The sequence below is a fragment of the Capsicum annuum genome, chromosome 1 (genome assembly GCF_002878395.1).
Source record: "Capsicum annuum cultivar UCD-10X-F1 chromosome 1, UCD10Xv1.1, whole genome shotgun sequence".
Classification (NCBI taxonomy): domain Eukaryota; kingdom Viridiplantae; phylum Streptophyta; class Magnoliopsida; order Solanales; family Solanaceae; genus Capsicum; species Capsicum annuum.
Genome location: NC_061111.1, coordinates 85,918,591 through 85,941,312, shown reverse-complemented (window position 1 = coordinate 85,941,312; position 22,722 = coordinate 85,918,591). Strand labels below are relative to the sequence as shown.

Here is a 22,722-nt window from a genome sequence, read left to right as displayed (position 1 = left end):
GTATTTTAAAAATGACGTGAAATTTAATGCAACATCTAAATATGACGTGGAGATAATTATATTACACATTTAAATATAAGTGTTTATCTAAACAGATAGTTCATTTACAAGTATAAGTGTTTAGTAAATCATTTTGCCTAATTTGTCTCGTGTTGAGGCATATCTAATGGTGGATATTAGTTGACATTCATCAAATCAAACTCAAGTTGTTTGATATAATACCTTTTTTTTTCCTTTTTCTTTTTATTTAATGAATAAAAAATTCAAAAACGAAAAAACCCTCCTAATTCCCACGCTCTCTATTTCCGCGTAGTACAAGGAGTGCGCCAGTGAGTATTCCACGCCTCTATATATTCATAGCGACACACAAGGGAATGTAAGAAAAACCCCAATTTCACAAAGCGCAGCACACAGGCAGGGCCAGCCACCTTCTTTCTCTTTACAGCCATATCCATCCACACATCCCTCGCCCTCCCCCCCCCGCTATCTCGCCATGGCTGCCGAGCAAGCTCAACTGGCTGCAATCTTGGGACCCGATTCAGCACCATTCGAAACCCTAATTTCCCATCTCATGTCAACTTCAAATGAACAACGATCTCAGGCTGAGTCAATCTTCAATCTCATCAAACAAAACGATCCCAATTCACTCGCTCTCAAGCTTGCTAATCTCCTCACCTCTTCCCCTCACCACGAAGCCCGTGCCATGTCAGCAATCCTCCTCCGTAAGTTGCTCACAAGAGATGACTCCTTCATCTGGCCCCGCCTCACTGAGTCTACTCAATCCGGTATCAAAACTGTTCTTCTCACATGTATCCAACGCGAAGAATCTAAATCCATCATCAAGAAACTTTGTGATACCGTTTCCGAACTTGCTTCTTCAATTCTCCCGGATAACAAATGGCCAGAGTTGTTACCCTTTATGTTTCAGTGTGTTACTTCAGACTTACCTAATTTACAGGAATCTGCTTTCTTGATCTTTGCTTTGTTAGCTCAATACGTAGGGGAGATGTTAGTTCCCTATATTAAGGACTTGCATTCAATGTTTATGCAGACATTGAATAACTCGCCCAATCCCGATGTGAGGATTGCTGGTTTAAGTGCTGTGATTAATTTTATTCAGTGTTTATCGAGCTCAAATGACAGGGATAGATTTCAGGATCTATTGCCTGCAATGATGAAGACCTTGACCGAGGCTTTGAATAGTGGGCAAGAGGCCACTGCACAAGAAGCTTTGGAGTTGTTGATTGAATTGGCAGGTACTGAGCCTAGGTTTTTGAGGAGGCAGCTTGTTGATGTTGTGGGTGCCATGTTGCAAATAGCTGAGGCCGAGAGTTTAGAAGAGGGGACAAGGCATTTGGCTATTGAATTTGTTATTACGCTGGCCGAGGCTAGGGAAAGGGCTCCTGGAATGATGAGGAAATTACCGCAGTTTATTAGTAGGTTGTTTGCCATTTTGATGAAAATGTTGCTTGATATCGATGATGAACCTGTTTGGCATAGTGCTGAAGTTGAGCACGAGGATGCTGGGGAAACAAGTAATTACAGTGTTGGTCAAGAGTGTTTGGATCGATTGGCAATTGCTTTGGGTGGTAGTACTATTGTTCCTGTTGCGTCAGAACAGTTGCCTCCTTACTTGGCTGCTCCTGAATGGCAAAAGCACCATGCTGCGCTCATTGCACTTGCTCAGATCGCCGAAGGTTGCACTAAGGTACTAATGAAATTTCCATTTTTTGTCTTTGCACTCTCTCGATTCAAGGTTATGTGAGAGTTTATTTTGTTATGGAAATATAGAATTTTTTTATAACTGAATTCTGCTAATGGGCCGATGGGAAAAATCAAACTCCACACCTTGGAATAGAAATGATGTTTATTCTCTTGTGTTTACATCATATAGTGATGGAAGAACATGCTAAAGTAAATATTAGTCTGATAATGCCTAAGTTAAAATTTGAATAGTATATTAACATGTATTGTTGAAATTGTAAAAGTTGTATACAAATGGAATTGTACATTTTGGGGTATTCCATACAAGTTAGACGTCACATAGTTTAGGGTGGAGGGAGTATTTATTAGGTGTTAATTTTGATGACTCTAAACTTATCTATATCAAACATTGTAGCAGAGATTTGGTGCTTATTGCTGGTTCATTACTTGTTTCTATTATCAGTGCTGAACAGTTACATATCCCATTTACTATTTCTTCTCATTGGCCATTTTGGTTAATTTTACAAGCAAGGTTATTGTACTAGTGTTGGCTTGTGAACTGCTCATTGGTGCCACTCATGCAAGTATTTATTTATGAGTGGAAGACATTCACTCAGCCATCTGTATGAATTCTGTCTGTTTGTCAATTTGTCTTGTTATTTTTCTTTGTTTCTCGATTTCAATTCTGTTGGTTTTCTTTTTTCTCTGTAATAGGTAATGATTAAGAATTTGGAGCAAGTCGTAAACATGGTTTTGAGCTGTTTCCAAGATCCTCATCCTCGAGTGAGATGGGCAGCTATTAATGCAATTGGCCAGTTATCTACCGACTTGGGGCCAGATTTGCAAGTACAGTACCACAGCAGAGTACTGCCAGCATTGGCAACAGCTATGGATGATTTCCAAAATCCACGAGTACAGGTGTGTCCTAGTGGTTTGTGAACCCATTATAGATGCTGGATCTTTGTCAAATACCCCTCCTGAATAGCAGCATAAGATAGTGCGTAACAGCGAGAGCAAAAACTTTATAACTTTTTAACAGCATCCCTGTTGGATTATTCATTATTGACTCTTGCCATCTAAAGAAAGAACACAATGGGAACAAATGATTTATATCGATTGCACCAATTGGTCGAGATTATGATATATTGTTTCTATTTGGTACACTTACACTAGGTCTAAAGTTTTCTTTTCCCATTTTTTTTTTAAATTTCTGGTTAGCCAGCCCACCCTCCTCTTGTACGGATAGAGTGATTCTTATAAGGACCTTTAGTCCTGGAGAACCCTTAATTTGCCTCAAGGACTAATTATTCGGTGATGGAATGAAATAGGTGTGAATGGAGCATAGCAGACACTTAGGTTTTGGATTGAGGTGAAACTGATTGTTGACACTTGTGGAAAGCGTGATAAATTACTTAATTATTTTATATGTAACTATAGTTAATCAATTATTGGCGAAACCAAATGTTTTTAGTACCTCATTAATCTTTGCTGATAGTGAATTTTCTTAACTATGAAAGTTCTCTGCTTATAATTTTTCTGGGAACTCTTCTACACTCAAAATATCACTATGCACTACTGTTGGTTATGGTGCTTATGCGTGATTGCTTGGTTTGGTTGTTAATGCAGTTAAATTATGGTTTAGCCGCTTTCTTTTCCTTAATTGACAGGCACATGCTGCGTCAGCTGTCCTCAACTTCAGTGAGAACTGCACCCCAGAAATTTTGACACCTTATTTAGATGGAATAGTTAGCAAATTACTTGTACTTCTCCAGGTAATCCACACAAGAATATATGGTGTTATAGCATTTACTACTGGCAAATGATGTTCATGATTTCTTTCTGCTCTTTTCTGTTGTCTGAATACAGAATGGAAAACAAATGGTGCAAGAAGGAGCATTAACTGCTTTGGCTTCGGTGGCTGATTCATCCCAGGTATTAACTTGTTTCAGTTTTTCTGATTCCATTTATTTAGACTTCCATTTTGGACTACAATTGCTAATCGATTAAATTCAACAGGAGCACTTCCAGAAGTACTATGATGCTGTAATGCCATATTTGAAAACCATCCTGGTAAGTGCGAATGATAAATCTAACCGTATGCTTCGAGCCAAAGCCATGGAGTGCATAAGCTTGGTTGGGATGGCTGTTGGCAAAGACAAATTCAGAGATGATGCTAAGCAGGTCAGCATGAGAATACAGATCAACTTACTAGTTTTGCTGAATAAGATTTTAATTTTACATTGTTAGATGAATATATTAATGGCCCTTACAAATAGTGGCCCTCATCTATCTATTCCACTCTGATTAGTTCAATTTTTAGCACATTGCTTCCACTTGAAACTTTTTTGATGAAGTAAAGTTTATTGATGTATGCCAGCAGTTAAAAGCTGAAAAGAGTGCATCCAGAAAGAGTATGCTGATACTTCATTTATGCTTAAACTTACATTTTATTGTCTTTACAGGTTATGGAAGTGCTTATGTCACTACAAGGATCACAAATGGAGACAGATGACCCTACTACTAGTTATATGTTGCAGGTTCGAGTGCATTTCTTGATTCCACAGACACAGAACTTATCTCAACACTGTCATCACTATTTTCTTGATTTCATTGTAGGCATGGGCCAGGCTTTGCAAGTGCTTGGGACAGGATTTCCTTCCTTACATGAGTGTAGTCATGCCTCCTTTACTTCAGTCTGCTCAACTAAAGCCTGACGTGACCATATCATCTGCAGATTCAGACAATGAACTTGATGACTCGGATGATGATAGGTTAGATTTTCTCAATGAAGTTTGTCTTATACATTTTATTATGAAGTTCTTTGCTGATTTGAGTTCCGCTCAGCTGGCCGTATTTGTCATTTTGAATTTTTATGTTCTAAAGAAAATTTTGGGTAAAAAGTACAAATTTGGCAAAACATTTGGCACAGCCTTCGAAAAGAGAAAAATTACTATTGTTTTTCCACTCCTGTTAAATAATTGATTAACTATATAGTTAGCCCCTTAAACTGGCACAAAATGTCATTCAGATACCTTAATTTTAGCTGACCAGTTGAACACTTATACGTGACAAAAATGTGTCTCATGAACCCCTCAGTCAACAAAACCAAACAAAACCAAGCACATGAGTTGTACACACTGATAATGTGTGGGCAATGAAATAAAGACACATGTCATTCAAAAAGCTCATGTCATCCCTTAAAAAAATCTCACTTGGAAAAAATGCTTCTTCAGCCCCACACCCCCATTCTCTCCTTTCTTCATCCCAAAACTAGAACCCTTCCCTTAGCCGTCTATCCTTCAGAAAATAGCAGCAACTTGGTGTCACAAGTTATGGGTCATTACCAACAGTACCATCAAGAAAAAAAATACAGGGCAACAACTACAGATGCATTTCTTATTTGCTTGAGTCCCAAAATCTTTAACATTGCAAGCTCAACTTGTCAAGCTCCCCCATCACCAAGGTTCTCCTTTTTCCCATCCGACATAGAAATTTAAAACAAACTGGAACATTGCTTAATCTAGCTGATCAAGAAACATGGACGAATTGGACAAGCTGAGAATGACTTCATCACTGGGCGAGCGATGGACAAGGAGGAGCCGAAATGTGCAAAATGGTAAGCACGAGAATGGAAGAAATTCTGCTAGGTCCAATCCCAGAGAATCCAAATCAAGGCAACAATTGCAGATGCGTTTCTTCTTAATTCTCCACCATATGATACAGTTATTTAGTAAGAACATTTTTTTTGGGTGGCCCACACTATTACTCAATAATGACGAATTATCAGCAGTTGGAAAAAGGAAGAGGCTAAACTCAGAAACAAAAAAAAAGAGTAGGTACTTGAAAAAGCATTGCAAAGGCTTAAGACGACGTTGGATACTGTAATTGCTGGGGCAAAAACAGGAGATGATGGTGAGTGTGGGGGAATTAGGTATTTTCATTTTCTTAGAAGAGAATGAGAAATTTAGCTGAAAAAGAGGCGTGAAGTATGTCTACTTGCAAACTGAGTATGATGCACATGGTTTGCACATCAGCATTTTGTATCCACGCGCTCAAAACTGAGTATAATGCACATGATTTGCCACATTAGCATTTTGCAACAATTGCAGATGAGTTTCTTCTTAATTCTCCACCATATGATACAGTTATTTAGTAAGAACATTTTTTTTGGGTGGCCCACACTATTAATTACTCAATAAGGACGAATTATCTGTAGTTGGAAAAAGGAAGAGGCTAAACTCAGGAACAAAAAAAAAAGAGTAGGTACTTGTAAAAGCATTACAAAGGCTTAAGACGACTCAGAGTTGCATACTGTAATTGCTGGGGCAAAAACAGGAGATGATGGTGAGTGGGGGGGAATTAGGTATTTTCATCTTCTTAGAAGAGAATGAGAAATTTAGCTGAAAAAGAGACGTGAAGTATGTCTACTTGCAAACTGAGTATGATGCACATGGTTTCCACATCAAATTTAGCTGAAAAAGAGACGTGAAGTATGTCTACTTGCAAACTGAGTATGATGCACATGGTTTCCACATCAGCATTTTGTATCCACGCGCTCAAAACTGAGTATAATGCACGTGGTTTGCCACATCAACATTTTGTATACAAGCGACACAGTTCACTCAAGTAAAGCTGTTCAACTGGTCATGGCTGAAGATAAGGTGTCTAAATGATATTCATGCTAAGTTTCAATGGCAATGTATTTGGCCTAAATAATTAGTGTACATGTATATCTTGTCCACATGGTCAGCCCCATGGTTATTGTGGTATGGTTGTGTCTATTTACATTAGTTTGTGGATGACAAAGATCACATGCCAAATCAACAATGTGCTTATGTTGCATTTTGGATCAAACCATCAATGTTTCATTCTTACATTCAGAAGTTCTGACATGAAACAACTTTAACTATGTATTGTAAATGTGTATGACCTATTCCTTTTTTTTTTCTTATGGTATGAATTGTATCAGCTACATATTTGTGGAAACTGGTTACTCTATTGGAGTTTTGTCATACTTAAATTCATGTCTTGCAGTATGGAGACCATAACTCTTGGTGACAAAAGGATAGGCATCAAAACAAGTGTCTTAGAAGAGAAGGCTACAGCTTGTAATATGCTATGCTGCTACGCCGATGAGCTGAAGGAAGGTTTCTACCCATGGATTGATCAGGTTGGCTTTAAAAAAGCACTAATATTCTTTCATACATGTTGAGTCAAATTGCATTTAACAAGGGGCGTTAATGCATTAAATAGGTTGCTCCGACGTTAGTTCCACTTCTCAAATTCTATTTCCATGAGGAGGTCAGGAAAGCGGCGGTGTCAGGTGAGATTTCTTATTTTTCTATAGCTCTCCAATTATTATTTTTTTGGGGAGAAGACTGATTTAATTTTGTATTGTCTTTATAGCAATGCCGGAGCTGTTACGTTCTGCTAAACTGGCTGTAGAGAAAGGGATTGCGCAGGGCCGAAACGAGACCTATGTCAAGCAATTATCAGACTACATCATTCCAGCTTTGGTTGAAGCATTGCATAAGGTTGACCTCTAGTTATTTATTGTCTTGGTGTTCTTTCTTCTGTAGAAAGTGATTATTGTACTTATGCTGGGATTGGAAGTTTTCTGACATTCTGTTGCTATCTTGTGCAGGAGCCTGATACAGAAATCTGTGCAAGTATGTTGGATGCATTGAATGAGTGTGTGCAGGTTGGTTAATCTTTGAAGATTGTTGATTTCTTTTGTTGAGTTAACCATTATAAGCTTGTTATTAAATTTTTTGTCCTTTTTAAGTGATCAGTATGACGAGGAAGTCAAGCCACTGCAGCATTTTCTGATTGTGGTTGTTATATTTCCATTTATGTTTACTGTTTTTAGTATCTAAAATCTTTCTGTTGTCTTGATTACATGTACCTAATGATAACGGTTCGCACATGGGAAATTAGAGATTCATTTGTTTGCAATAGTAATGCAACAGCCAACATTCATATGATCAATTATCTTGTTAAAATACCTTTTATGCATGGAGTGGTGCACATTCTAATTCTACAAAATACCTTGATGGAGAACTTAGTGAAACCAGCAAACAGTTCTTCAACTTGATGTTAGATTGATGGAAAAAAGAGTCTTTACATCATTGAACCTCTCTGCCCCCCCCCCCCCAAAACCCAAATGGCCCAGCCCAATGAAAAGCAAACCTAGATAGCTAACTGGCTAGTTGAGGCTATGGTGTTTGAATGTTTCATTAGGTTCCATTTTCGAATCTCGCCATTTTACTTTAGTCAAAGCTAGAGTCGGAGTATTGAGGTGCATGCAGGCTGGCGCTCGAGATATACAAGAACAACAACTATTATGCTGTAGTCCCAATAAAGTTGGGGTTCGCTATTTGAATACCCTCTTCTTCATTTAATCTCATTTCATATCATTATCATACTAAATGAGTGCGAAATAAGTAAGACATCATCATATTAGTGGTTATCAAAAAAAAATTAATGGTGGCCCAGACACCACCATTTGAAAAATAGCTAGAAGTGGGAGTAGTAGCTCTGTAGCTTAACAATTTTTCAGAGAAACAATGTGCTTGTAAAATCCATTATTTATTGAAGAAAACACAGATTGCAGACGAGTGAGGCATGAGAACTAGGAAACCCAGATCATGACTTCCAGAAGTAATGACTAGAAACCTGTGAAATGATTTTTGAACTTGCATAAGGCTTAAATGCATCTTGCAATATATGTTTCTGTCAGTATTCCATGTGGGGCATAAGATGTTTAATCTCACTAAGAATCCTGCTCTGCTGTTTTTCTTCAGATCTCTGGATCACTCCTGGATGAAGGTCAGGTCCGAAGTATCGTGGAGGAAATAAAACAGGTTATCACAGCCAGTTCAAGTAGGAAACGAGAACGTGCAGAAAGGGCTAAAGCTGAAGACTTTGATGCCGAGGAAAGTGAGTTGCTCCGGGAGGAAAATGAGCAAGAAGAAGAAGTTTTTGACCAAGTATGCTTAACTTAAGATTAAGTTCTTGGATAAGTTAAAGTGGTGCCTCTTGATTAAAATCTCAAATGTTGGAATCTATTATATGTCTGAGTGAGTCTGACTAATTGAATTCATTCTCTCTTTTGATCAGGTTGGTGAGATATTGGGCACACTGATCAAGACGTTCAAGGCAGCCTTCTTGCCTTTCTTTGACGAACTGTCGTCATATCTAATGCCTATGTGGGTAAGGATCATCTTGTGTTATTTCCATACAACTCTCATCTTGTATGCTGTTTTCATTTCGTTGTATAATTCTTTTTCCCTGATCCCTTCCCACATCTCTATTAAGGGCAAGGATAAAACAGCTGAAGAAAGGAGAATTGCAATCTGTATATTTGATGACATTGCAGAACAGTGCCGTGAAGCAGCATTAAAGTAAGTCTATTTGTATGACTTTATCTCAAGTCTATTTGTATGACTTTATCTTAACTGAGCTGCCAGTATTCCAAGTATTAGATTTGACTGTTTTTCCTCTCAAAATAGGTACTATGACACATATCTGCCTTTCCTTTTGGAAGCATGTAATGATGAAAGCCCAGACGTGCGGCAGGTTTGTATGCATTTAATAGTGGTAGCATTTTTCAGACAGAAGTTGCACATGCTGTTTGTTATCTGAAATCCGAACAATGGTTTGTTCAGGCTGCTGTTTATGGACTTGGGGTATGTGCTGAATATGGGGGTTCTGTTTTCAAACCTCTTGTTGGAGGTATGATATAGTTGACCATGGTTTTTAAAACTGTTGCTTTCTTACTATTTGCTCAGATTTTTTCAATGGGGTTACCATGTTCTTATCTTAATTTTATTTTATGACCTCAATAATTCAGAGGCTCTTTCAAGGCTCAACATAGTTATAAGGCATCCCAATGCTCTTCAACCCGAGAATGTAATGGCATATGATAATGCTGTTTCAGCACTGGGGAAGATATGTCAGTTTCATCGTGACAGTATTGACTCAGCCCAGGTATATTCTTCCGGATCGAGCTTCTTTTTTGTTAGATATACTTGTATGTTCATCACTACGATATGCCTGAGATGGAGTACTCACCTTTCAGTGCTTGCTATAATTTAAAAGAGCATTATCATTTCTTTTGTGATTTTGTCAAGTGCTTGCAACTCCTACAGTTCTATTCATAATCATATAGAAATGTAGTCTAGACTATACTTTTGGACATGCTGTAAAACATTTTCATTAAATAACGTGTATTGTTGCCCTTCTTTATTTTAGTTGCGGAGGCAAAATCTTGGTCAATTATCAGTTTGTCTTTGAATATCTTTGGGCTTTAGTTTCTGAAAGGGATAGATTTATACTTTCCCGAGTATAAGTGCGCTTGCTGGTTTTTTTTGTCTGTCCTCGATTGTGCATGTGTTTGCATGTCAAAATTTATCTAACATATGTAGCCTTTGCACGAAGATTCGCATGTAGATGATTCATTTTTCTCTACTTCTTGGTACCCTGTTTTAATTGTTCAAATTTCTTATTTTATCTTTTGCAGGTTGTTCCTGCTTGGTTGAATTGCCTACCCATAAAAGGTGACCTGATCGAGGCCAAGGTTGTTCATGACCAACTCTGTTCAATGGTTGAAAGGTATTATACGAGTTTTATTTATCCTTTTGGCCTTTTTACTTACCTTAGAGATGATGGGAAAATCTGGATATGGATCAACCTCTGTTTTTCAAATTTTTATGAACGGGCCATGCATTTTCCAGCTATTGTTTCGGCCTGTCAAACAATATGTTGCAACTTATTTTCAGTAATTTTCTGGTGCTCCAAATACCCTGTATCGGTATCATTAACATTGTAGCTGCATGTGTGCAAATAAACTGCTCTGTTTAATTATTGGGAAAAAAGCTACTTTTAACTTAGCTAAATATTTGAAGTAGCATGTCAAAATTGTAACTTAGGCACTTTATAGAAGTTCCTATGGAGCTATGTGATACAGTTTGGTTGATCATATCTTCAAGTAAGTTTGAAGTATGCAACAACTGCAACTTTCTAATAAAGCGCGTTCTTTGTCATTAACCCAGTTTATGTAACAGTTGAATGCTTCTTTGATATGTGAGTGGTTGATCTGCGTCATTTTTGGCATGTTTTGACATTCGCCAATCCGCGTTAATTCAAACTTGCCATTATATCATATGATGTTTTAATGTCTTATCTAGTTCTTACATTTTACCATATTCTCCTGCTTACAGGTCAGATGGAGAACTTTTGGGTCCCAACAATCAGTACCTTCCAAAGATCGTATCTGTTTTTGCTGAGGTGAGTTATTATGGCTTCTTGTGTAAGTCGAATATTTTTGGTTTAGAAAAAAAGGTAGCAGTCTTAAACTAGATTTCCCATTTTGAACCAGTGTCTATTTTGAAATTTTCAGATAGTGGTTTGCTTTTTTGCTTTCTTTTGGTGGGGGGGAGTGGAGGAGGAGATGATGGGGAATACCCGCTCCCTGATCTCTTATTTAGGTGCTCCAGTGATTTTTTTTTTGGGTGGGGTGGGTGGTGGCGGTGTTTGTTTTTCCCCTCATTGCATCCGTAGATGATTGATCAGCTAGCTAACATGATTGTCCTATTTAATTTTACTTCATCGTATTGATTTTCATGTAGCCTCTGCCGTTGTGTAAATGCCTATATGCTTCTTCTGTAGGTTCTATGTACTGGTAAGGACCTTGCAACCGAGCAAACTGCTAGTCGGATGATTAATTTACTAAGACAGCTTCAGCAAACATTACCACCAGCGACCCTGGCCTCAACATGGTCTTCCTTGCAGCCTCAGCAGCAGATAGCTCTGCAATCCATTCTATCATCGTAGTGTTGTGGAGGATGACAATCTCCGATGCGATGGAAGCTGCTAGGCTGTTGCTTCGTGTGTATGAAATATTTGTTTATCAATTCTTTCTTATGAACACATTTCATTCTTGAGGTCATGCATCAGCCTGTTCTTTGGTTGAAAGAGTGAGCAAAGGCGGGAAACTCCTCTTTTTGTAGGATGTGTATATTATAAGTGTTGCATTTGAGTCCATCCTTCAGTAAGGATCTGTTGGTGATTATGGTTTGCTGAGAGTTATTTTTTCATCAAATGAGTTTTAAGCTCAAGGGTCGTCAGGGAGACGCTCTTGTCACAGTTTTGGTCCAGTCATATTGGAATTCTTTACATCGTGGGATGGTACGAGGATTAAATTATAAATGATGGTTATTTGTTGCTTTGATTGTGATCTTTTCTTGCCTTTAGGTCTTGGAGTTTTGTTTGCTATTTACTTCTGAATTTGTAGTAGTCTGATTCAAGCCGGACAATTTTCCAGTTGCAGCCTTCGGTAGTTAACAAGAAATATTAAGTGGAGGTGATTATTTCATTGTATAAGGGTAATAGGTGCCATGGAATTTCACAACGGCAAGTTCCATCTATGTGGGGATGACAATGGGACGGTGCATATCGTACTAGTTTATATGTACTTATTTTTTGTTTTTGTTACATTGTTATTGGTCCTAAGTCGGGGGTCTATCGGAAATAGCTTCTCTACTTTGCTTGAAGTAGTGGTATGATTTGCGTACACTCTACCCTTAGATCATACATTGGGTATGTTGTTGACAATGGGACGGTGCGGGTGTAGGTTGCAGGCGGGGTTACAATGTTTGAGGGCAATGTGGGTTTGAGCTTTTGTTAAGGGTGGGGCGGGCTTAAATGTTTTTTTAGAAATATCACGTGGGGCAGGTTGTGGGTTGGGGATTTTACATCTTTTAATCTAGGGAAAATTAACTATATAAACTTATTAGATTAGTTATTATAACTTATAGCAAAACTTTTAAGTTTTCAAGTTTATAGCAACTTTTATCTTAAAAAAATATATAAAAAGTTTTTTTTTTCTTTTGTTGAAAATATAGAAAAGCAATTACTGAAAAGGGAAAATTAATATTTAATACAATTAATGTACAATTTGCCTTCTTTAAAAGTAGTTAACCTTAATTGCTGATATTTATCCACCCCTAATTCCTCAAACCGTTATTTATCTTCCTACTTTAATGTTTGCATTAAGAGTTTGCATCTTCATACACTACTTGTCACTTTTTACACGATTTCTTTCTACCATCAAACAAAAAACGCATTCTATGTTGATTAGAATTTGATAGAAAAGCAAAACACAAGTATTTCTTTAGATAAAAATTATGAATTCTGTTAATTTGCATTCAATTATGATCCGTCATGGAGGGAGATGGGTTTTTTCAGGTTTGTTAATTTTTTTACGCCTTCTAAACGAATTTAAATATTTATTGGCATACCACCAATCGGATGCATGCCATCACAAAGAACACTGAGAGGAGGAGAAGAAAGGAAACATGTTGATTATTTGAACCAAGCAACACAATTGTTCAACAGCAAGTTGGTAGATGACTTAAGTTTTCTGGAAAACAAAGTACCTAATTCAAGATTGTTGTATGTAGATATATATAATCTTTCACTTGATGTCATCAACAACCCTCAGAAATATGGTACAAATATGGCTGCCTTTTTCCTGAATATCGATAAGATCTCCGTTTCTTTCTTTATATGACCGTGCAGGATTCAAAGTAGCAGAAAACAGATGTTGTGAGACAGGGAAAATAGAAGTTGCAGAGTTATGTACATCGGCGTGTTCCGATGATTCCGATTATATTTTTTGGGATATCTTTCATCTTACAGAAAAAGCATACAGACTTTTAGTTCATCAAATTCTTATACACCATTTAAGTAGCTTCTTCTGATAAATTCACATATCAACATGCATATCAATGAATTCTTAGTACTTGTTGCCGAATGATTGGTCATTTATATGTTATTTTCTCACTTAGTGATCATGTCTATCATCCCCGATTTTTATTTCTTTTTATTTTTTCTAATAAGCGTTTACATGATGTGGTAGTAACAAAGTTGTATTCATGGACTATAGCAGCACATACAAACTTGCAAATATTTAATTTTTTTTTGGTATTAAATTGGTATAAAATTGATATTGAATCATTTTTTCTATTTACTGTTTGTTTTTCTAATATAGTTAATAATTTGAATTACTTTTTGGTGCTCGATTATTACTGTTTGTTTTTATAAGATTGTGGGTATGAAAAAGTTTATTTTTTGTATTTATGTAGTATTTATATAATGTTATGCTACTCTAACGTTTGTTTCGTATTTTACATCGTTGAATAAAATTGATATGAACTAAGTCGCATCAGATGGTATTAAATTTGATATCAACTACATCAAATTATACATTTTTCGATTCTTCAATTAGTAACATTTGACATGAATATTGAATCTTGATTTTTATTGGTGCTCATTACTCTTTGTATAAGATTGTTGGTATGAATAAAGTTTAGTTTTGTTATTTAATATAGTATTTATATAATGTTCTTCATCTTGTCAGAAAGCAAACAAAAATATCAATCTTGATTAATATTGATTATTTTTTTATTACAACAAAAAATTATTTGACATCAAACAACTATCAATTAATTTATTTTCAACAGTTCCGTTGGTAGTTTTTCATATAATATCCATTCATACACTAAAAATGTTATGTAACATAAAACATAGTTTTTCTCATCGATTGTCATATTCATAAAACTCATTTAATACAAATGTGATATATGCGAAACTTCATCGATATTAATTTAATACATTGAGAACTCAAAATAATAATGTTACTTAAGTATGAAATGAGTATATAAATTGATTTCAACGTATTAAAAATGGAATTATCCTAGGAAAATATGTTCATCAAAACTTAGTTAACATCATTGCACTAATTGACAATTAATATCATTACACTAATTGGAACCATCCCTCGATCGATAAACTGATGGTACAACAATCTTGCAGATTAATCAATACATCTACAAAAGGCCTCACACGAAAAAAAACTCAATAAAAGACATCCTTGTTTGGCTAATATATCGTAAAAATGAATGTCTTCTTGTTCATTTATCTTCCTCGAGTATTGTAACGCCCCAATTTTCTGAATCGAAACGCTACACGGTGCTTATGACCCCGAGGAACCACAAGCAAACCCATGACTGATATCTGTACCTGTATACTGCAATTCATGACATAATAATGCGGAAAACATGCACAATAGGCCATAAGGTTCAACTGAAATAATATAACATCCATATGAGTGAAAAATACTCAAAACAACTGAAAACTGAATCTGAAAGCTAAATCTGAGCGTAAATCCGAAAGCCTCTAAGTACTGTCTGAAATAAGGAGTTGAAGGAACATGTCTCCAACTAACTCCGTAAACTGATAACTGGCTAAAATAATAATGAATAAATCCAATCATATTGTCCTCGAATGAAGAAGACTCACTGAATCTCTGCAACTGGAAATGCTACGACTACTGCTATCTGAATTTGTGTCTCTGAACCTATGGTGTAACATGAAAAGAAAGCACCATAGCGTAAATGCGTCAGTACGAGGGAATGTACTGAGTATACGAGTGAGGTAGGCTAAATATAAACAGGGTTTGCATGCATGAACAATGCTAACTGACTGACTGATATGAACGTAAGAGTGTAAACATACATACATAGTAACTAAGATCGTGAGTACGTAATGGCTAAATCTGTACGCTAATACATGGCTGGAACCATAATTCTGATAACATGGATGACTGTATCTGACAGCCCTGAATCTGGTTGAACTCTCTGAGTTTCGTGCTATAACTGAATTTGACCGTATCTAACAGTCCTGGTATACTGATATCTGAAGAATTGTCTGAGTTCTTTATTGAGATTGATACTGAAACTGTGGGAGGTAGTTGTTTAACCAACATGCCCTGTGTATGCCATTATGGCTAAGATGGGGTCCAATCTCTGCCCCGACTGGAGGGGTGTCAATACCGCGCCACTGGTAAGGATAGTTGTGAGTGACCCTTAACTGGAAGGTACTCAAGGTGAGAACGGTGGGACCCTAAACTGACAGGTTAAGCCACCTCATCAACCCTAATCTGACAGGCTAAGATATCTCAACCTACGCTGGCTACGTAGTTCTGGAACACAAGGATGACTGCTAAGGATCACACCCTAAAACTGGTAGGTGAGTCCCCATCCTTGGGTTCACTCGGTGCTAACTTCTACTCCCATCTGAAGAGACTAAACATGATTCAACTGACTGTACATGGTCAGATTAACTGACTTTCATTGACTGACGGAGTAGTACTATTATTTGAGAGTTAATTGAGATCATGAGATTTCTGAGGTTTCCTGAGTCACATGACTAACTAAGTTCTATAGATTATAGCTTGAATGATATTATCGTGACAACATGACATGGATCTAGGCACACAACTATGTTTTTCGGGTACGAATACCCCCGTGACTCGATAGAAGGAAACTGACACACATGACATGACTTGATCACAAGATTTGAGTCCACAATTCATAATATCATAAGTAGGGGATATCATATTTCATATAGTTATTCAACATCTTAAACATTGTAGGGAATGCATAGATATATTTTGTGTACATATTGTATATCTCCATTATCTTGCATGCTTAGTACCACCACAATAGCAACACATGAAAAACATGGAATTCATATAGGAGTATATGGCTAACATAAACTTGTCATTTACACATCATAGAACCATACAAATATGAACTTCTAGTATCCTAAGCATTTTATCAAACACCTTGCATGCATTTTTTAAGGCATAGGTGGGTTTCATACTTGCACCATTTTAAACCACCTAAAGTTCATGGTTTTCAATTAACAAACATATATATTCCATGAAAACACCTTTAGACATCACCTTGAAACTTAAACAACAATCGTCAACATGTACATACTCATATCACCACAAAAAGTTTACAAAATAATATTTAAAACATGGTTCTTGAGCTCTATGAACGGATTGGATCCATAGATGAACACTACGCATACCTTAGTGATTGAATGTTGAAAAAGATCTAATGTTTCTGAAGGTTCTTAAAGAATTCCTTAGGCTTGCCCTTGATTTTTATTGACTAGGGTTTAACCCCTTTGGGAAAGAATGCTCTTGTTCCTGAGGAGATGATCTTGAGAGAAAACCCTAATCTTGTGATTGAAAGTATATGAGAGAGCTTTTTGAGATGTTTGAACTAAAGAAAATAGAAGATAATACGTTCCTTGAGGGTTATAAGTCGTGGAAAGTGAAGGGAAAAGACCAAAATACCCTTATGAAACAAGGCGTCAAAAGTGTGGTAAGCCGTCAAAAATATCGTCACACATGAGCTGGAATTGATGGTTTCTGCCTAAGTCTGACGACCTTTGTGGTAGGGCGTCACAAATGTGGTAAGCTACCATGAATGTAGTCACTTAGGAGCTAGTTTCTGCCTAACGCTGACGACCTTCGTGGTAGGGCGTCACAAATGTGGTAAGCTACCACGAATGTCGTCACTTAGGAGCTGGTTTCTGCCTAAGGCTGACGGCCTTCGTGGTAGGGCATCACAAATGTGGTAAGCTACTACGAATGTCGTCACACAGGAGCTGATTTCTGCCTAAGGCTGACGACCTTCGTGGTAGGGAGTCACAAATGTGGTAAGCTACCACGAATGTCGTCACACAGTTTCCAGCCTGACATGCTGGAGTAAAATAGGTATAACTCTTTGCTGCGATATCGGATTTAAGCGAAATTGGTATCGTTGGAAAGCTAATTCAATTATCTATCTGTTGATAGGTCATGAGATAAAGAAATTCCAAGTATAATGGGAGATATTCTCGTTTGAATATGACTATGGCAATATCTTTCTCAAGAATTCGATCGGTGAGGAATGTTTTGATTCGTCTGATAGCTGGGAGTTATTTGAAATATTAATATACATCTAAACTACTCATAAAACTATAAACGAACCATGATGTACTATGCATGAGCTTGGTACATGGCTCTAATATTGGTTTGAATTTTTTAGGGTATTACAAGTATATGGACATTACAGGTAAAACAATGAAATGTGCTCTGCCTAACTATCTTTCAGATGTTAACAACGAGCCAAACACGAGTTTGAAGTTCTGGATGAATGTAAGAACAAGTTTTTTTTTTCAAGGTATACATGTGAAATCAAAATTGTGTTGGTGTGTATTTTGATTTCAATTTTACATATATACTACAATAGCAATGATATTAAAAGTTAATTATGGTATGCATTATATGGACGTGGGAAAACGATGACTAATTAAAATCCAAAATAAAACTATATATATGTTATCATCACTTAACTATTTGACAAAATTGAATTGACAAGACTGCCTTTTGACTGTAAAAAAGATTTATTTTTTTGAAAGTAATTAATTTTTTTAGAATGAAATAACTATTAATAATTAAGCACTACCTAAGCATGAAAACAAACTAAAAGCAACAATAATTCAAATGTTAACATTTACTATTTGTTCTTAATTTAATATAAAATTGATCTAAACAATTGTCCAATTTAGAAGAATCACTATTTAATGATCGAGAAGATTATTAGTAATTAAAAAAGTTAATGAAAAGAATTTAATGAATGGAAGATTCACTATTTAGAAGAAATTTAATGAATGAAAGTTAAAGAGATAAGACTCCTATTGGTAATTAAAAAACGTAATGAGATAAGACTTCTATTGATAATTAAATACTAAAAAATATGAAAAAGAATATAATCAAGTTAATAAAAAAATATAAAATCAGATCTTAAGTTTAAAAAATATATTTACCATATATATCTCCTTAAATTGTGGATAAACTTTGATATTTAATTATTATAAAAAAATATTGATATCTTAACTTGCCATAATTATCCAAAATCTTTAATTAATAGTGATAAATGTTAAATGCTAAATATAAGAAAATAATACAAATCATAAATATTACAAAATTGATTTTCGAAAATTTAATTAAAATATGTTTTTCTCAAAAGTTGCTATAACTTGTAATTATTTCTTAAGTCTAGTAATTAATAAAAAGTTATACTGTAACTTGTAATTAATAATCTAAAAAGTATATTTGGGATAATTTTCACTTTAAACTAAGGCCTTTGCTGCACTTATAATGGAGGTTTGAATCTGAATGGTTTAAACTTTGGACAGTTAAGTGTAGTTATTTTTTATTAAGATTTTGTTCTTAATAGATTTGAATAGGTCTTAATCAGAATCAAGTCTTAATATCATTAAGCGGTATTTTGTGTTGGATAATATTCACCACCACTTTATTCATAATCATCAATCACCACCTCTACCACCACCGCTATTGTCAACTACCATCAATCACCAACCACCTCTACCATCACAACCACCAATTGACAACAAATATCGCTATCAACCACTATTATCAAATGCTACCACACTATCACCTTCATTATTCTAATTATATTTGCTGCCACCACCACTGTCAATGACACCACAATCATCAATCACAATCAGCCAATCCCTACAATCAGCTAACTCATCTATGACAACTAGTATCACTGCAAACAACCATTAATATATTATTAACTTCCACACATTCTTTGATCACCATCACCATTATTGTCACTAATGTTGCCATCTTTATTGCCACTTCAACCACTATCATCGCTACAATATATCTCTACTAACAACCATCTCCATCATTACTGCTAACGTCTCCAACTATCATCAACACATCATCAACCATCATTCATTTTCCAGCCATCACAATCAACACCTTCAACTACTAACATCAACCAACTTCACATCACAACCACCACCACTATCAATCACCACCATCATTAAAGTTACTACAATACCAACAATCATAACTATCACCACCAACATTACTAATCACTAACGCCAATTATTGCCACCACAATCACCATTACAAACCATCCCAATCACTACCAAACATAAATGCTTCTTTTTTCAATTAAACAATAATTTGTGCATTTAAATTCAAAAGTTTGAATTTTAATAAAGACAAATGCAGCCTAAACCCAGAACGCAATAATTGCTCAAATCTTTTGCCCGGGCTCGGTGAACATTTCTTTTCTCGATATATGAGTGAATGCAGCATAAAGTGATATCACTTCTTCTAATAGATTCCAGATGTAACCATGTAGCAATTCATTTTGTTGTTACTATAATCACCGTGTTCGAAGGACATTAAAAGGTTCGATAAAGACTAGGATTGAACGAATTTAGATTAGAAAATTTAGAGGAACATGTTGATCCCTGCTATAGCGGTGCTGCGATAGCGGCATGATGGCCGCTACAGGGGGGTCCCGAAACAGTCCATTCGAAATTTTAAAGCTCTTTTTTTTCAGTTTTAAACTAGTACAGTGTTTTCTTTTAAGACCCCCTGGGTTTCCTCAAGGCCTTCTTCTAAAACCCCTTTAGGGCTTCCTCAAGGCTCTAGAACTACAAGAATGAAGAGACACTTAGGAGGGGCAAAATTTTGAAGATCCTTTGCTGTTTTCACGCCTGAAATCGGTAGAATGCGTCAAGAAATGTGAGTTCATACCTTCGTAGCAGCTACTTGAAGTCCAGGTAGTTGGGTTTATTTTGAGTAGTAGACCTCAGTTAGATAGAACACTCATAATATAGATTAATGGGAGATTTCATATTTAGACATGTGGAAAAGGCGTTTCATGAATTAAACAAGTAATTTAGGATAATACGAATGAAGTTAGTATTTATGAATTTGTGTGGTAAAATGTTAGTATTACTTATGATGTTGCATGTTGCCTGAGAAGTAGGTGGGAATGAACTAGTGATATTTGGTGGGGGGTTGTTAAGAGAAACAGGTTTTAACAGTAGAGTTGGTGTTGATGTCTTAAGCCTAGAGTAGTTAGAGTTGACTAATTTGTTCAGTATAAGCTTATGTGAAGAGTGCAAATGTGGTGTGTTAGTATACGGGAGGAGAATGTAGAGTTAATCGTGTAATATACAATCTTTACTGACGTGGAGTTAGGATGGAAGTTGAGGAGTTAATGGTGTTATAGGTAGAAAGAGTTGTGCTACTCCCTGGTGTGATAAACTGAAGGTCAACTCAATTTTGCTGTGTCTATACTTATATATATGCTTGAAATCGGGTACTATTGTTTGAGTAGGTGATGGTTGAATTGTAGTTAAAACTCAAGTTGATTGTATACGTGCATATTAACCGACTATTTGTCTATTTGTTGCAGTGCATATATGCTGATGTATGTTGAACTTGGCAATTGTAAATGCAAGTTGAAAATTGATAATCTATAATAAGATTGGTAAAAAAATACTTATTTGATGTATAAGGTGATTGATTTACTTGTTAATGTGGTTTTCTTTGTTTATGATACTGTTTGTTGTTGTTAGATGAATCGATAAAGGTTGATCAAAATTTAATTGATGGATTTCAGGAAGGATAAGGATGATACGTTGGAATAAGGAGGTATAACACTTTGCTTGGGATAAGGGTGATAGACACTAGTTGTCTGGATTATTTGGTACATGGACTAAGCTTGTCTCCTAAGTCATGGCTAGTGGGCATATATAAGAATAAGACCCATGACATAAGTGTACATGGTAAATTAGAGTTTGATGATTTCTTTAGTGAATCGGGTTATATTATTATTTATTATATTTGGATATTTCTGTTAGCCGGGTAGTTGATATGGTACTTGAAATGAGCTAATACTTTCTGTTGTACACAAATAAAGTGTTTATGAGAAAGTGATAAACTGAGTTACTTTGGCATTCATTGTAGTTGAATTTAAAAGTGATTCATTATTTAGTCAATTGATTGTGTTAAGGAGGAATTGTTAGTATATAATACTGGTTGAATGCCTATTGTTAAGTGTCATGCTTAAATTGATCTTACGAGTTGTTTTGGTGTTGCTTGACCTTAGACCGTATAACAAATATGCATAAAGGCGAATTCATGTGTTGTTCATGATTTGTATGGTATTCTGAGGATGTTGTTATAAATGGGTTCAATTTGAATGGTTTACTAATCTTCTGTTCTTGGTAATATACGATCCGGTTCATTAATTGAATAAATGATGTATACGTAGTTAGGAGTTCATGTAATGGCAAGAAGGTGGTCAGTTAGCGAATGTTGTATGGTGGATCGACTTGTCGTTAGCATCACTAATATAAATTAATAAGGCCCAATAGTGAGAATCTAATAGGCAGAGTGGTGAGTGAAAGATATTAGATTAAGTAATTGATTTGGCATACCACGTAAGTTTATGTTTGATTTCGAATATTTGTATCTAAAAATTACATATACACACACTAACTTTAACTTATTACAACACATTCCATATTAACAAACTAATTACATAAATCTCAAACTTATTACTAAAATCCCCTATTTTTGTACTTTCTGTCTCATTCCTCTTATACATCCAATAAGGAGAATCTTTATCGTTACTTTATCTCTCTTTCCCATTATTACTCCCTTGTTTTCTCCCATTAAACAATTCTTTACTTTCTCTTTCTTTCTCATTTACTTTCTCTCTTTTTCATATGTGCTTCATTTGTTTCTTCCATTAAACAACCGATTGTTCCTCCATTATTGAATACCTTTTTTCACGCTCAAATTCAAGCAATCATATACTTAGAGGTTACCAATTTGTAAGTTATCAAACATTTATTGGACTTATAAACTGATTTTTTTTAATAATTTTTAGTTTTCAACATTACCAAATCACAATCTGATTCGAGTTTTGGTTGCATGTTTGTTTTTTATGAAATTAATTGCTTTTGCAAATCCATTTCAGTGTGATAGTTCGATAATATCATTTTTTTTCATTTATTAAAAGTTAGATCTTTGCATTTTTTGTTTTAAAGTTGTTAGTTCTTATTCGGATTCTTGTTTGGTTGCATGTTGATTTTTATGAAATTACCTTATTTTGCAATCCCATTCTAGTTTGTTAGTCGATTTTTTTCATTTTTTTTTCATATAATACAAGTCCGATCTTTGAATTTCTTGTTTATAGTTGCGATTGCTTAACCAATATAGTATATATTTGATAATAGATTCTCGTCCTAGCTTTAGTTTAGGACTTAGTC

At 35.6% G+C, this 22,722-nt stretch overlaps 1 protein-coding gene across 1 annotated transcript; it reads left to right on the top strand.

Moving 5' to 3' along the window:
- Positions 1 to 371: 371 nt before the first annotated feature.
- On the top strand, positions 372 to 11,935 carry LOC107878062 (importin-5). The gene is made up of 20 exons (XM_016724935.2): positions 372 to 1,708; positions 2,419 to 2,622; positions 3,372 to 3,476; positions 3,571 to 3,636; positions 3,721 to 3,885; positions 4,167 to 4,241; positions 4,321 to 4,475; positions 6,739 to 6,874; positions 6,958 to 7,027; positions 7,111 to 7,238; positions 7,349 to 7,405; positions 8,508 to 8,693; positions 8,824 to 8,916; positions 9,022 to 9,107; positions 9,216 to 9,282; positions 9,372 to 9,438; positions 9,557 to 9,693; positions 10,226 to 10,317; positions 10,926 to 10,992; positions 11,374 to 11,935. Exons 1-20 carry the CDS (start codon positions 494 to 496, stop codon positions 11,536 to 11,538), a joined length of 3,336 nt encoding a protein of 1,111 aa, XP_016580421.1. The 5' UTR covers positions 372 to 493; the 3' UTR covers positions 11,539 to 11,935.
- The last annotated feature ends 10,787 nt before the right edge of the window (positions 11,936 to 22,722 follow it).

Bases quoted from the DNA above. Each gene is read 5' to 3' on its own strand.
- LOC107878062 (XM_016724935.2), top strand. From the start codon at position 494: ATGGCTGCCGAGCAAGCTCAACTGGCTGCAATCTTGGGACCCGATTCA. The intron at 4,476-6,738 runs GTTAGATTTTCT...CATGTCTTGCAG, and splicing joins GATGACTCGGATGATGATAG to TATGGAGACCATAACTCTTG. The intron at 6,875-6,957 runs GTTGGCTTTAAA...TGCATTAAATAG, and splicing joins TCTACCCATGGATTGATCAG to GTTGCTCCGACGTTAGTTCC.